This window comes from Sarcophilus harrisii, chromosome 5 (assembly GCF_902635505.1).
Source record: "Sarcophilus harrisii chromosome 5, mSarHar1.11, whole genome shotgun sequence".
NCBI lineage: Eukaryota > Metazoa > Chordata > Mammalia > Dasyuromorphia > Dasyuridae > Sarcophilus > Sarcophilus harrisii.
The window spans coordinates 31,054,258-31,071,653 of NC_045430.1; the positions used below are offsets into that span (position 1 = coordinate 31,054,258).

The 17,396-nt window shown below is 35.5% G+C and overlaps 1 protein-coding gene across 1 annotated transcript in view; it reads right to left on the minus strand.

The window, feature by feature from the left end:
• The window catches only part of LOC111721221 (POTE ankyrin domain family member A-like), a 90,609-nt gene that overhangs the window by 46,440 nt on the left and 26,773 nt on the right, over positions 1–17,396 (minus strand). Inside the window, exons 7-8 of the mRNA XM_031938308.1 lie at positions 4,281–4,314; positions 795–864 (exon numbers count right to left, since the gene is read on the minus strand). Of these exons, the coding sequence (XP_031794168.1) occupies positions 795–864; positions 4,281–4,314 (104 nt within the window). The remainder of the gene's footprint in view (positions 1–794; positions 865–4,280; positions 4,315–17,396) is intronic.

Here is a 17,396-nt window from a genome sequence, read left to right on the forward strand (position 1 = left end):
TTTTATTCCCTTTTCAAATAAAATAAATTTTAAAAAATAAATAAAATGCCCAAAAAATACTTATAGTGGGAAATTCTCATATACCACTAGAAGGACTGCATTGTGGTCAAGGTGTTTGAGAAAACAACATACAACAATCATAAAATTGATTCTGTCTTTTGATTTCATTAGTGAGAATTCATCCTAAAAAGAACAAAGGAAGGAACAATAGGATTTATGTGTAAAAAAACATTCATAGCTGCTCTACTTGTAAAAAAAAAAATTGGAAGCACCCTGTACAACCAACATTTAGGGAAAAGTATTATTATTATGATTATTATGGAATGGATCACAGATTTGGAGGTACAAGAAACCTTAAATATCTTTTAGAAAACAAAGATTTTAAAATATAACTTATTTTAGAGTGACAGTCATGGGATATGAACCTGGTCCTCCACTCCAAATCTAGTACTTTTTTCAGTGCATAAATAAATATAAAAGTACAAAGAAATATGGAGAGTGATATAGAAATATTGGCAGAAATATCTTGTATAAAAGTTGATTTCACCTAGTTTTTCAGAAGAAAATAAAAAAAGAAAAGAAAAACACAAGAAAACAGGTAGAAGTGGGGAGACTTGAAAGAAAACTTGACACAAAAGCATATTTGTTTTAAAATCATTTAGGTCCACTTAACTTCATTTGGATCTTTCACGTTATATACTAAAGAGATTGTATATTACATTTAAAATACTTTTAACAAAGCAAAGCACCCTCAAAACTGAAATATGAGTAAAAGAAAAATAAAGAAACTTTACCTTCATGTCAAAATCCAATTCATCATCTGCGCTTGGCAAGTGATCATCAGGTCCTGGTTTGTCAGAGACACTTTCAAAAAAGAAACCAAAAATTTACTTTTATTTCTAGAAGTCAATCATAAACAAGTGCAAGATGCTTTATCACCAAGTTATACATTGCAAAAGATGACTTAATAGAGCAGGATATATGAACTATTACTATTCCAAGATTCATTTTTGGTAGAGAAGAAAATATTAGTATAAAAGTTGTCAGTGAGTCTACCCTCCAGAATAATCTCATTATTAATTTTACACACTTCTAAAGCTAACAAATGAACACAATGGTACATAAATCACAGAATCATCAAAACCCTGGAATCTATTTGTAGCCTGTTCTCTGTGCCTTCCCTAGTAGATTCTCACAAACACTTCCACTGTGAGTCTTTTATTTTTTCTTAAAGTTACCTTCCACAGGTTTCTTATCTAGATATGAGTTGTATTTCTTATTATTCAATCATTTTAGCAGTATCTGATTCTTTGTGATCCCATCTGGCATCTTGGAATGGTATTGAAGTGGAATTCCATTCCTTTTCCCAGTTCATTTCACAGATGAAAGTGAGGCAAACAGGGTTACATGGGACTTGCCTGGAATCACAGGCTAATAAGTATCAGATCTAGATTAGAACTCATAAAGAGTAGTATTCTTGATTCCAAACCCAGGATATCACCCACTGCTTTGTCTTTAGATACTAGGTCTCCGAAAAGTCTTTATTATAAGGGCAATCATTTACGTTCCTTGCTAGAAACAGTTTTTTACAATTGCTGTGGTAATATGCTTTCAGGGAGTTTCAATGCCAGATTTATCAATACGGAGAAAGAGGGTAGTTGGATCCAGAATTCAAGGAGGGTAAGGTATATGACTTGAGAGTGAATAGTACAGGGAACTTTCAGAGAAGAAATAATTCAGACGTGCAACTATTAAGAGTTGCCGGGGTCACTTGCTGAGTGTGACAAAATGGAAACTTGAATCCCGTTTTTTATTCCCACTCCCATTCCCTTTCCACTAACCCCAAAGCACTTCTTTTGCCAGTTACTTAGGATGTGTTAGCAACAAGACAGCTTTTCTTTTTTCTTTGTCCCTCCCTTCCCTTTCCTTTCTTTCCTCCCTTCCCTTCCTACCTTTCCCTCCCTTCCCTTTCTTCCTTCCCTTCCTTTCCTTTCTTCCATCCTTTATCATCTAATTCTTTTATAAACATGTCCAATTTCTTTTCCCTTCTCTTGCCAAGTGACTTTACTTTTTTGGTCATTTTTTAACATCCATCTCCTATTTCAGTTGGATTTCATTATCCCCTTCTCCTTCACCAAAACCTCCTCCTCCTTATAGACTTTGGTTTATTTTATGTCCTCCACCTCTTCAAATCCTCCTTGGACTCACTTTCTTTTCTTCCTTTAAATGGAGTCTTTCTTCTTCAATTTAAGTCATTTTAAATTTCTCAGGGCCTCCTGAATTTGTCAACTTTTCATCTCTTATTTGTTCCAAATTCTTAAGGATTCAAAATCATATTCACATTTGTTTCCCCTTAAATTAAAATCTAATAAAAGAACTCTTTTGGCCCCATTAATAAGAATAATGTAAATGCTGCAACATGTCCATCAACCATAATCCCCTACAAAGGAAAGCAATTTTGCAGGACTGCCTTGTTAGCATATCTGAGGCTGACTCAATCATCTCATTAGGCATCCTGCAATACTCACAAAGACCAGATGTACATGAGAATTTGTTCTTACCTAGGCTGTTCCCTTTCTCCTCCCTAACTCCTTCTTAATGATTTCTTTACTCTCTAGATCAATTCCTTAATTCCCTCCCCCTCTTCCCTCTAACTTTAAAAAGTCATGCACTGGAAGCATCTTGATGAATCATATATGATTTATCTCATAATTTTTTCACATTAATAAATGCAATCCTTTGTGGCTGTGATAAGTATCTCAGGTGAATTTGTCATATTAGTTAACCACAAGTTAACTTGAATGTTATACATATATATGTGTGTGTGTGTGTGTGTGTGTGTGTATCTGATACTACTTCATTCTTTGGATAAAAGTAAGAAGAGAGGTTTCAAATATTCATGGTATCATAGGATCCTTCCCATCAACCTTCTGACACAACCACTCCTCACTTTGCCTCTTGTAGGTTTTCTTTTTTCTTTTCTTTTTCAATTTTTAAAAATCATTCCCAGGAATACTACATTCTACTTGATCATATAGAAAGTAGAAATGATTTTTTCCAAACTTTTCACCTTATGTAATAAGACTAACTCTTACCACTGATAGCAACAAAGAACATAGAATCTGTAGTTTACTTCAAAAACAGCATTCTGTGCTGTAAGAAAATGAGTTCAGTAGAAGTGAGATATTTTAGCATCTTTACTCGTCGTTGTTAGTGGCTTTTACAACCAATGGTTTGCCCTGTTTGCCTTTCTAGGAGCTCCAGAGAAATGTATTTCTTAAAAAAAAGGTTTACTTCTACTTGTCAAGATACAATGCCAGCTTGTGTATATGTCTCTAATTGGGAACAAGAATATTCCTGTCAAAGTCTCAAAGTCTAAAAGTAGCTTTCTACCAGAGTTGTCCACAAGAGTTCTAAGCAGAAACCAGTCACCAGACACCTCTCTCTTCTTTTCTACTTTTTCTTTCCTTGGTGAGAAATTTCCAATACCATTTCTTGTCTTTAATTTAGGATCCTGGTCCCAGTGACTAATCCCACACTATCTTGATAACCCCTTTATTTGAGCACTTATACTCCACAAGTATAAGATGAGACATATTTGCACTGCAGATGTATCTTCAAAGTCTTGTTAGAAATTCATTTCAAGTGGCTACTATGTGTGGTGGCCAAATGGAACTGGTTCATTCTTCATTCATCTAATGACTATTTATTAATAATTACAGTAGAGCATTGTGGATAGGAAGTAGGAAGTGATAAAAAATATAGTGGATTCAAGTATTTCCTTTGTTACATACTGATGTGAGTTGAAACAAGTCACTTAACCCCCTCAGCACTCGCAAGCAACTCTCTTAATGCAGAACAGTTGCCAAATATATAGATGAACAGACATGCAGAAACACTATGTGCGTGCGTGCGTGTGTGTGTATGTGTGTGTGCGCGCGTCTTTGGATGTTTATATTTTGGTATATTATTTCTATATTGCACATTATATATATGTATATATATATATACACACACAAATATATGTACATACATAATAATGGACATATACATAAGATATATATTTGCATATACTCATGCACCAAGTAGGTATTTATTAAAGCTAATTTTTTGAAAGACAATATAAAAAATATAGATTAATATTATAGTGGAAATTGTTGAAATTAAAGATAATGACTTTTGGAGGCATGAGAGTCTGCTTTGTACTGGTCTGAAAAACTGATTGAAGACTGGACCAAGAGGATTAATTAAAAGAAATGTAAATCTGCTACAAAGCCTACCTGCTTACAGAATTGTTTGCAGCACTTCCTTCTGCTATTGTAGGGAAAAAAAAATAAAATATAATTAAAACTTAATACATAAAAAGACTATTAAAATCATAACTTCAAAGTACTTCTATAATGTGTGACATGAAAAGAATAATTTTAAAGCATTTCTACAATGTGTTTTTTGAACAACGACAATATTACTGAAATGGAATTGCGCTATAGATAAATGTCTAAGTAGAATGAAATGAGTAGAAATAGGTGGTCATAAAGTATTAGATATCTGTGAGTGATTTGGTTACATTAACTGCTTCACACTAATAGAGCACAATTATCTCTAGCAGATACCATAAATAGAAGGAACAAGCTGCCATAACATAATTAATCTGGGCTTTTTCATGGAAGTAATTACAAAAAAGACCACATTGAGAAATTGACTTTTCTCACCACAGTTCTCACAGATGGAATGTTTGGAGATGTAGTACTGCCACATGCAGCATGACATGGCATGACTTGCTTGCTCCATTATGTAAATCAGGGAAATCCAGAGACTTTGTTTAGTAAACATATTTCTACCTCTTCTTTATGAGCAAGAGGTCTAAAACAATGTGACTTGTCATTAGAACAAAGGGATTAATGTATAGCAAAGCAATGTATTTTTGTCTTTCCAAGCCTTCCTGGGCAGGGAAGCAAAAAATAAAAACAAATCTTATCCTGTATAATGGACATCTATTATTTCTTCTGATCTTTGACTGCAAAATATAGTTTTAAAATATTCAGTTGAACAGTGAAATAAGCACTTTTTCTTTCTATCAACCATTACATGAGTATAAGGGGAAGAATTAAGAAATGACCATTTGCCCATTTCACTGTGTATATTATTTTATTTGATTCATATCCATTCTCCAAAATTTACTTTTTCTAAATCACCCATCCCAATGTTGCCAGATTGCTTCTGAAATGGTTATATTCAACTAAATATGAAATTTCATTAGTATGGAAATCATGATGATAAAAATTACCTTCATTGATAGAGTCTATGTGAATTAATAAATTGAGGCACTGAGAGTGTTAAGCAACCTGGATAGGGTCAATCAATTCGGGTGTATCACAAGTGGATTTGAACTCATGACTCCTAGTTGTAAAAGACAGCTTATTATGCCATTTTGCCAACTGATTAGGACCTGCAAGAGTATTCACTGTGCCTCCTGAGTCTGAGAATTTGGAGTCCCCTCTACTCCCTGTTGTATTTTGGAATTAAGATTTCTATATAGAGCTTAATACATATTGGGTTATCTAGTAATGGTTATTTGAGTAATAAATATGACTCTTACATTCTTTCTCCCCATTTAAACATAAGTAAGTTAAAGACATCATGCCATTTTTTTGCAGCATAAAATGGTAGTTTTAGATTCTAGAATGTTTTCATTAATCAAGAACGAAAGTCGGAGGTTCGAAGACGATCAGATACCGTCGTAGTTCCGACCATAAACGATGCCGACTAGCGATCCGGCGGCGTTATTCCCATGACCCGCCGGGCAGCTTCCGGGAAACCAAAGTCTTTGGGTTCCGGGGGGAGTATGGTTGCAAAGCTGAAACTTAAAGGAATTGACGGAAGGGCACCACCAGGAGTGGAGCCTGCGGCTTAACACGGGAAACCTCACCCGGCCCGGACACGGAAAGGATTGACAGATTGATAGCTCTTTCTCAATAGGATGGAGGGTCTGAACAAGTCAGCTAAATTCATACAGAATAATGTGGCTAATGCTTTTCCTTATTTAGATATGGTCAGGAGATACAATACTATAGTATTTTTAAAAATAAATAAAAGCAAGGAAGCAGAGTCAATATGTCAGATCAGTCTTTGAGTTCTTCTTGGCTTCTCTCAGGTCAACACCAGATGAAGCCTCTGAACTGGTTTGTAGAGACAGAACCCACAAATATTCAGAATGTAGCATATTTCCAATAGAAGATATTTTGGAAGAACTTCAGTAAAAGTTGTCAAAACGGTGAGGAAGAATTTGAGGTGGCCCAACACAGGTGTAAGCATAGGGACCCAGGTTGTAGTGGCCTCTGCCCATTGAGGAAATCCAGTGCGAGTCTTTTAGCCAAAATACTGCACCTACTTGTCTACTCTGATGTGGTTCAGAAACCAGTGGCTCAGCAGACTAACTGTGACACCTGCAATACAACCACAGAAGGCAAATAGTGAGACCCTGAAATCTATCTTAACAAGCAGGATTTGGTCACACTTACACTGCACTGGAAGAAAGCCAGCAGCCCTGGCCCCAGGGAAGTGTGAAGCTGTTGTTGCCTGTAGAAGAAATTTGGAAGACTCTCCCCTTTTTCTCCTCTGCCCCTGTAAAGGCATTCATCAGCCCTTAAAAATGCAAAGCAAAAAGAACTCTGATCATAGAAAGCTATTATGGAGACTGGGAAGAACAGACCTGAAACACTGAGGACACTAGAGGCAAAATGCTTCCAGGTGAAACCTCAAGAAGTGATGATGTAAGTTGGTCTCTAACTCAAAGATTCTCTTAGAAGAATTCAAAAAGGATTTTAAAAGAGAGTTAGAAGGAAAATTGAGAAAGAAAATGGAAATTGGAAAAGGAAACACAGAAATTGTTTGAAGAAAACTACTCCTTAAAAGTAGTTTTGTGGAAATGGAAAATGAAAACAACTCTTTGAAAAAGAGAATTTGTGAAATGGGGGCAAAAAACCCAAATCATTTTAAAGTTCAATTGGCCAAATGCAAAGGGTAAAAAACTAACAAGAAAATAATTCACTAAAAATAACAAGTGAATAAATGCAAGTAAACGATTCAATGAGACACCAAGAATCAATCAAACCAAAGCAAAAAACTGAAAAATACAAGAAAATGTAAAATATCTCATTGGAAAAACAAATGACCTGGAAAATAAGGACAGGAGAAACAATCTAAGAATTATTAGACTACCTGAAAACCATGATGACAAAAATAGCTTAGAGAATGTGATTTCAAGAAATCAAGGTGAAGCCCAAGAGCTACTATGATGATAGGGAAGACCAAAACACCAACTCAGATGAGGACTAAATATCGACAGAGGAAATCTGAAAGAGTGATATGAATTTGTCTCAAGCTCAAAGAGGACTTTTGAAAGTGCTCATAAAAGACTTCAAAAGGCAAATAAGAGAGGTAGAAGAAAAAATGAGAAAAAACTTACATTTAAAACTGGAAGGGGACAAATGGATGCTAATGACTTTCTGAGACAGCAAGAATCAGTGAAACAAACAACACCAAATAATAAAAGGAAGAAAATGAGAAATATTTCATTGGAAAAAATGGCCAACCTGGAAAATAGATCTGAAAGCGACAATTTAAAATCAAACTAAAATCAAAGGCCATGAGCAAAAAAAAGAGACTGGATAACATTCGTCAGGAGATGATTAATTTAGTCTTTTTTTAGTTTTTTTAGTTGCAAGCCCAATTCATTAATCTTTTCTTTCTCTGTTTTATTCAAGTAAGCCTCTAAGGATATAAAATTCCCCTTATTACCGCTTTGGCTGCATCCCACAAATTTTGGTATGATGTCTCATCATTGTCATTATCTTGAGGAAATTATTAATTGTATCTATAATTTGCTGCTTCACCCAATCATTCTTTAAAATGAGATTGTTTAGTTTCCAATTACTTTTTGGTCTATTTCCCCCTAATTTTTTGTTGAATGTGGTTTTTATTGCATCATGATCTGAAAAGAAAGCATTTACTATTTCTGCTTTCTTGCTGGGACATTGATGCATTGTTGGTGGAGTTGTGAATGAATCCAACCATTTTGGAGAGTAGTTTGGAACTATGCTCAAAAAGTTATCAAACTGTGCTATACCCTTTGATCCAGCAGTGTTACTACTGGGATTATATCCCAAAGAGATTATAAAGAAGGAAAGGGACCTGTATGTGCACGAATGTTTGTGGCAGCCCTTTTGTAGTGGCTAAAACTGGAAACTGAATGGATGTCCATCAGTTGGAGAATGGCTGAATAAATTGTGGTACATGAATATATGGAATATTACTGTTCTGTAAGAAATGACCAACAGGATGATTTCAGAAAGGCCTGAGAGACTTACAGAACTGATGCTGAGTGAAATGAGCAGGACCAGGAGATCATTATATACTTCAACAACAATACTATATGATGACCAGTTCTGATGGGCCAGGCCATCCTCAGCAAGGAGATCAACCAAATCATTTCCAATGGAGCAGTAATGAACTGAACCAGCTATGCGCAGAAAAAGAACTCTGGTTGATGACTAAAACCATTACATTGAATTCCCAATCCCTCTATTTATGCACACCTGCATTTTTGATTTCCTTCACAAGCTAATTGTACAATATTTCAGAGTCTGATTCTTTTTGTACAGCAAAATAACGTTTTGGTCAAGTATACTTATTGTGTATCTAATTTATATTTTAATATATTTAACATCTACTGGTCATCCTGCCATCTATGGAGGGTGGGGGTAAGAGGTAAAAATTGGAACAAGAGGTTTGGCAATTGTTAATGCTGTAAAGTTACCATGCATATATCCTGTAAATAAAAGGCTATTAAATAAAAACAAAAAAAAAAAAAAAAAAAAAAAAGGAGATGATTAATTAAAACTGCCTTCATATTCTAGAAACAGGGAAAATACTCATTAAAAGAACCCATCTGTCACCATCAGAAAGAGATCCCACAAGAAAAACCCTGAGGAATATTATTGTGAAACTCCAAAACTATAACCTCAAAGAAAAAGTACTGCCAGTTGCTAGGATAAACAAAACAAAACAAAACAATTCCATTTATCAAAGAGCAAAAGTCAGAATTTCCCAGGACCTGGCAGCTTTTACAATAAAGGATTGGAAGCCCTGGAATAATATATGTTTGAAGGCAAAGGACTGAGAATTACAACCAAAACTTTATTGCCCAACTAGACTCAGCATCATCTTTCATAGGAGGTAATACATCTTCTGTGAAGTGAGAAAATTTCAGCCTTTTCTACCAAAAAAAGCAGAACTAAACAGAAAATTTAATCTACAAACACAGAACTCAAGAGAAATGTAGAAAGTAAAACAGGGGAAAATGTATATTATTTAAAGTCTGTTTACATAGCTAGATGGGAAAAATATACTTGTAACTCTTAATACGTGTTAACTTAAAAATCTCATGGCAGAAAGTAGGCATTGATCCAAACTTAACACTGTTCACCAAGATAAGATCAAAATGGGTTCATGACCTAGGCATAAAGAATGAGATTATAAATAAATTAGAGGAATACAGCATAGTTTACCTCTCAGACCTGTGGAAAAGGAAGGAATTTATGACCAAAGAGGAACTAGAAGTCATTATTGATCACAAAATAGAAAATTTTTGATTATATCAAATTGAAAAGTTTTTGTATGAACAAAAGTAATGCAGACAAGATTAGAAGGGAAGCAATAAACTGGAAAAACATTTTTACAGTCAAAGGTTCTGATAAAGGCCTCATTTCCAAAATATATAGAGAATTGACTCAATTTATAAAAAAATCAAGCCATTCTCCAATTGATAAATGGTCAAAGGATATGAACAGAAAATTCTCAGATGAAGAAATTGAAACTATTTCTAGCTATATGAAAAGATGCTCCAAGTCATTATTAATCAGAGAAATGCAAATTAAGAGAACTCTGAGATACCACTACACACCTGTCAGACTGGCTAAAATGACAAGGAAAGATAATGTGCAATGTTAGAGGGGATGTGAGAAAACAAGGACAATAATACATTGTTGGTGGAATTGTGAATACATCCAGCCATTCTGGAGAGCAATTTAGAACTATGCTCAAAAAGTTATCAAACTGTGCATACTCTTCGATCTAGCAGTGCTACTACTGGACTTATACCCCAAAGAGATACTAAAGAATGGAAAGGGACCTGTATGCACAAGAATGTTTGTGGCAGCCGTCTTTGTAGTGGCCAGAAACTGGAAATTTAGTAGATGCCCATCAATTGGAAAATGGCTGAATAAATTGTGGTATATGAATATTATGGAACATTATTGTTCAGTAAGAAATGACCAGCAAAATGCTTTCAGAAAGGCCTGGAGAGACTTACATGAACTGATGCTGAGTGAAATGAGCAGGACCAGGAGATCATTATATACTTCAACAACAATACTATATGATGATCAATTCTGATGGACCTGGCCATCTTCAGCAATGAGATGAATTAAATCAGTTCCAATGGAGCAGTAATGAACTGAACCAGTTATACCCAGCAAAAGAACTCTGGGAGATGACTAAGAACCATTACACAGAATTCCCAATCCCTATATTTTTCCCTGCCTGCATTTTTGATTTCCTTCACAGGATAATTGTATACTATTTCAGAGTATGATTCTTTTTGTATAGAAAAATAACATTTTGGACATGTTTACTTATTTTGTATTTAATTTATACTTTAAAATATTTAACATGTATTTATTGGTCATCCTGCCATCTAGGGGAGAGGGTGGGGGGAAGGAGGGAAAAAATGGAACAAAAGGTTTGGCAACTGTCAATGTTGTAAAATTACCCATGCATATATCTTGTAAATAAAAAGCTATTAAAAAAAAGATCTGTATCTCTCATAGGGGTCAGGGGGTGCATCATATGAAGGTAGTATATTGTTGTAAATGGACTGTGACTTGATATCAACAAAAAAGGCATTAAGTGTAGAGGGCTGAAAATCCAAAAAGGTAAGATTGAATTAGACAACAGAACACTTAAGGCTAATTTCCTATTTGATGTGAGATAATGGCTCCATATACATATTAGATGAGATGGTGATGTGATGGCTCTCCTCACCTCATGGTGTTTGCGGAGTGTTTTAGTAGTAAGATAATTGTGGGCAAGGATTGGAGGGCTGGCAGAGAGAAGTCAGAGTCACTTGGTGGCAGGAGGAGAAGAAGAGAGGCTGGAGACTCTGGACTCCAGAATGCAGGATACATCTTTGGCAGGCCTTGCAGCAGCTTACCTCTCTCCTTCATGTCTCCCCCTAAAGACCAAAAACTTTGATTAATCCTGACTCCGACTGATCCTGAGGCTCTCCAGGAGCTAGTCCAGACATTACATTTGGTGCCCCAAAATGGACTAAGGACCATAATTTCAGTGAAGAAATCCCTGTGACCAGGAAACAAGGAACTTTGTTAAGGGTTACATGAGTTAACTTTCATTTTCTAGCTAAAATGGGGGAGATATTAGGAAAGATTCTCCTCCATCCCACCCCCACCTCCACCCTGAGGGAGGCTCTAGAGAAAGCATACTTAGGTTAATAAAGAGGCAAGGTTTGCTTGTAATTTGGGAGCAAATTGTTGGAGTCTTAGAACCATTAGAATCCATGTCCCTTTGGTTCTTCCAGGAAGAGGAAATAGAGGCAGATAATTGGAAATTAGTAGGAGAGTAACTAAGTGAATATTACAATGACAATGGTCCTGATTCAATGTCTAAGGAAAAATTCTATATATACAATCTAATACAATTGGCCTTAAAGAATCTCACAAATTTTAAGGAGAACAGCCAGACAAGGAAGTGGGAGGAGAAAGAGAAAGAGAAGGGGGGTGATACAGATAAAATAGCCAAAAGGCATGGGGAGTTGGATGAACTTAAAAGGTGATTCTCACTCTTAAAGCTCAGCTTCATCTCCACCTACACCTGAGCAGGCCTTTGACCCTCCCCTATCAACTTCACCTTCCATATGATCATCTCAATAGATGCAGAAAAAGCATTTGATAAAATCCAACATCCATTCCTATTAAAAACACTTGAGAGTGTAGGAATAAATGGACTTTTCCTTAAAATAATCAGCAGCATCTATTTAAAACCATCAGTAAGCATCATATGTAATGGAGACAAACTGCAACCATTCCCAATAAGATCTGGAGTGAAACAAGGTTGCCCACTATCACCGTTACTATTTAATATTGTATTAGAAACACTAGCTATAGCAATAAGAGCTGAGAAAGAGATTAAAGGAATAAGAATAGGCAATGAGGAAGCCAAATTATCACTCTTTGCCGATGACATGATGGTATACTTAGAGAACCCTCGAGATTCTAAAAAGTTATTAGAAATAATCCACAACTTTAGCAAAGTTGCTGGTTATAAAATAAACCCACATAAGTCATCAGCATTCTTATATATCACTAACAAAATCCAACAGTCAGAGTTACAAAGAGAAATTCCATTTAAAGTAACTACTGATTATATAAAATATTTAGGAATCTATCTGTCAAGGGAAAATCAGAAACTATATGAGCAAAATTACAGACCACTTTTCACACAAATTAAATCTGATCTAACCAATTGGAAAAATATTAAATGCTCTTGGATAGGGCGAGCAAATATAATAAAGATGACAATATTACCTAAACTAATCTATTTATTTAGCGCTATACCAATCAGACTCCCAAAAAACTATTTTAATGACCTAGAAAAAATAACAACAAAGTTCATATGGAAAACAAAAGGTCAAGAATTTCAAGGGAATTAATGAAAAAAATCAAATGATGGTGGCTTAGCTGTACCAGATCTAAAATTATATTATAGAGCAGCAGTTACCAAAACTATTTGGTATTGGCTAAGGAATAGATTAGTTGATCAGTGGAATAGATTAGGTTCATGGATAAAACAGTGAACAAATATAGCAACCTAGTCTTTTGATAAACCCAAAGTTCCCAGCTTTTGGGATAAGAACTTACTGTTTGATAAAAATTGCTGGGAAAAATTGGAACTAATATGGCAGAAACTAGGTCATTGATCCATACTTAACGCTGACACCAAGATAAGGTCAAATGGGTTCATGACCTAGGCATAAAGAATGAAATTATTAATAAATTAGAGGAACATAGGATAGTTTACCTCTCAGACCTGTGGAAGGGAAGGTCTTATGACCAAAGCAGAACTAGAGATCATTACTGATCACAAAATAGAAAATTTCGATTATACCAAACTGAAAAGTTTTTTGTACAAACAAAACTAATGCAGACAAGATTAGAAGGGAAGCAATAAACTGGGAAAATATTTTACAGTCAAAGGTTCTGATAAAGGCCTCATTTCCAAATATATAGAGAATTAACTCTAATTTATACAAAATCAAGCCTATTCTCCAATTGAAAAATGGTCAAAGGATATGAACAGACAATTCTCAGATGAAGAAATTGAAACTATTTCTAGTCATATGAAAAGATGCTCCAAGTCATTATTAATCAGAGAAATGCAAATTAAGACAACTCTAAGATACCACTCACACACCTGTCAGATTGGCTAAGATGACAGGAAAAAATAATGATGATTGTTGAGGATGTGGAAAACTGGGACATTGATGCATTGTTGGTGGAGTTGTGAACGAATCCAACCATTTTGGAGAGTAGTTTGAACTATGCTCAAAAAGTTATCAAACTGTGCATACCCTTTGATCCAGTAGTGTTACTACTGGGATTATATCCCAAAGAGATTATAAAGAAGGAAAGGGACCTGTATGTGCACGAATGTTTGTGGCAGCCCTTTTGTAGTGGCTAGAAACTGGAAACTGAATGGATGTCCACTGTTGAGAATGGCTGAATAAATTGTGGTATATGAAAATTATGGAATATTACTGTTCTGTAAGAAATGACCAACAGGATGATTTCAGAAAGGCCTGGAGAGACTTACACGAACTGATGCTGAGTGAAATGAGCAGGACCAGGAGATCATTATATTCTTCAACAATCAATACTAGAGGATGACCAGTTCTGATGGATCAGGGCCATCCTCAGCAACGAGATCAACCAAATCATTTCTAATGGAGCAGTAATGAACTGAACTAGCTATGCCCTAGAAAAGAACTCTGGGAGATGACTAAAACCATTACATTAAATTCTAATCCCTATATTTATGCACACATGCATTTTTGATTTCTTCATGCTTAATTGTACAATAATTCAGAGCCTGATTCTTTTGTACAGCAAAATAATGTTTTGGTCATGTATACTTATTGTGTATCTAAGTTCTATTTCAATATATTTAACATCTACTGGTCATCCTGCCATCTAGGGAGGGGGTGGGGGGTAAGAGGTGAAAAATTGGAACAAGAGGTTTGGCAATTGTTAATGCTGTAAAGTTACCCATGTATATATCCTGTAAATAAAAGGCTATTAAATAAAAAAAAAAAAAAAAAAAAGGAATTCCCCAGTATTTGTTCTAATAAAGAAATCTGGAAAATGGAGGATGTTGACTGATTTAAGAAAGGTAAATGAACAGATGGAAACTATGGGAACTCTTCAGCCTGGGCTTCCATCTCCTACTCAATTGCCTAGACAAATTTATCTTTTAATATATTTAACATCTACTGGTCATCCTGCCATCTGGGGGAGGGTGTGAAGGGAAGGAGGGGAATAATTGGAACAAGAGGTTTGGCAATTGTCAATGCTTTAAAGTTACCCATACATATAACCTGTAAATAAAATACTATTAAAATTTAAAAAAAAAAATAAATCATCACAAATTTTCCTGGAAAGTGGAAAAAAAAAACCAATTGCCTAGAGAATGGCCTCTTTGGGTTATAGACATTAAACATTATTTCTATTCTGTCCTTCTGGATAAGTAAGATATGAAAAGATTTGCCTTTTCAGTGCCCAGCGTTAACTTAGCTGAGCCTTATAAAAGATATGAATGGACAGTTTTGGCACAGTCAATGAAAAATAGCCCTAATATATTTCAAATGCATGTTGCTGCTGCTCTTACTCCAGTAAGAAAAGCATTTCTAAAAGTAATGTTATTACATTACATGGATGATATATTGGGATGTGCACCTGAGGAGCAAAAGACCATAGAAACACTAAGAACTACAAATTGCATATAGCTCCAGAAAAAAATTCAAAGACACTTTCTTTTTCAATATTTAGGATATGAAGTAAACCCTAAGGTGCTTATAGTACAAAAACTTTCCTTAATAACAGAGAAGCTAAACACCTTAAATGACTTATAAAAATTGATAGGAGATGTCCAATGGATGTGTCCAGTGTTAGGCTTGACTACCTATCAATTGCAACCATTATATAACATTTTAAGGGGAGACAGTGCCTTAAACTCACCACGCCAGCTTACAAAAGAAGCTCAAGAGGCTTTGAGAGAAGTTGAACCGGCTTTATCCAATGTGGTTGAAAGAGTCACTCAAAAACCCTTGAAAAGATCAGATTTTGCTACAAAAGAGGCACCCAAAGCAGTCCTTCATCAGGGAGTGATAGAGTGAGTGAACCTCCCAGCACAACCAGACCAAAGCCTTACTCCTTACTCAGTGCTTGTGGCTAGAATTTCATTAAAGTCCATTTAGTGAGCAGTACAATTATCTGGGATAAGACATAATAAGATATACACCTTTTATATCAATGCACAAATTAATGTATGCTGTGAAACCATCCCAGAGTGGCAATTTTATTTGCCAGGGCACCAAATTTTACACATGGGTCTCCATAACCCGGCTATTACATGATTAGTGATGGATTCTTGAAGAAAAGGTTTCTAAAGTTCCTTTTAAAGCACCATCTATCTTTACAGATGCATCCAAACATAACATTTGTGCTGTATACTCTTGTGACTTAATTATAAAGAGAGTAGTCAGAACTCCTTTTCAATCCACTCAGAAGAATGAATTGTATGCAATCATTCGAGCTCTTACTTATTATCCAGGAGATATAAATATAATGTCTGATTCAGCCTATTCAATAGGTGTGGTAAAAACAATTGCCGCAGCCCAAATTAATTTGTAGCTTCCAATACATATCAGTTCTTTAAGGAACTTCTAGAGCAAGTGATAAAGCATCCAGGTTAGATTTATATTTTCCATGTCCACTCTCATAGTGGACTTCCAGGTTCTAATTTTGATGGTAATTCAAAGGCAGATAGCCTTCTAACTATGCTGGCCAATACTCCTTTATTTCAAGAACCCCAATATCTCATTTTAAATATCATCAGGCTGCTCGAACTTTAAGTTTACAATTTGGAATAACAAGAGATGTGGATCAATACTCCTTTATTTCAGCCCAAGAATCTCATTCTAAATATCATCAGGGTGCTTGAGCTTTACATTTGCAATTTGGGATAACAAAAGATGAAGCTAGGGGCATAGTAAAAACCTATACAGCTTGCTTTTTTTTCCCATGCTCCTATGCTCCCTCCAGGGAAGAACCCTCGTGGTTTGAGACCCAATGAAATTTGGCAGATGGATGGGACCCATTATAAATCTTTTGGTGGTCTGTCTTTTATCCATGCTGTAGTAGACCTTTTCAGGATTTATTTTTGCAATACCAGCAGCCTAAAAAAGACAATCCGAATGGTCAGTGAATTCCTTATACAAGCATTTGCAATTATGGGTGTGCCACAAGCAATAAAAACAGATAATGGACCTGCATATACTTGTAAACATTTTGCACACTTTTGTGCACAATATAAGATTTTACACACCACTGGCATAACTTTCAATCCTCAAGAACAGGATGATATTTATTAGGGAAATTGCTCTGTAATTTTCTTTCTCTGTTTTGGCTCTTCCTGGGGGTTTTCAAGTCTTATAACAATCTTATCATGTCTCAAAGATTCCAGTGATTCCTGAGGATTTTGAAGTCCTACATCAGCCTCATTAATAATTTTTGCATTTAGCAGAGAGGAGAAACAAAGACATCAAGACACTCCTCAAAAACAAAAGAAAGAGAGAGCCATAGGTAACCCTAGAGAACTTCTAAATTTAGCTCTTTATACAATTAACTTCTTGATTTTTGACAAAGATGCACTGGTTCTGGCAGACAGGTTTTATAATTCACTGGAAGGGCAGTGTCTAGTGCAAGCAGCTCCATTATCTTTAGATAATCACCAAGTGATGTGGAGAGATCCAGAAAGTGGTGAATGGAAGGGACCAGATAGGTTAACTGCTTGGGGATGAGGGTTTGCTTGTATCTCTACAGGTGGAGAAGGAATCAGATGGGTGCCAATGAGCCCTATTCACCTTGTCCATGAGAAAACAGAGCAGACCTTTGAAATGAAGGAGAAGACCCAAGAAACATCAGGGGGTTTCATCACTGACTACGCCCACCACTGAAAGAGCATGACAGTTATGGCAATTGTCT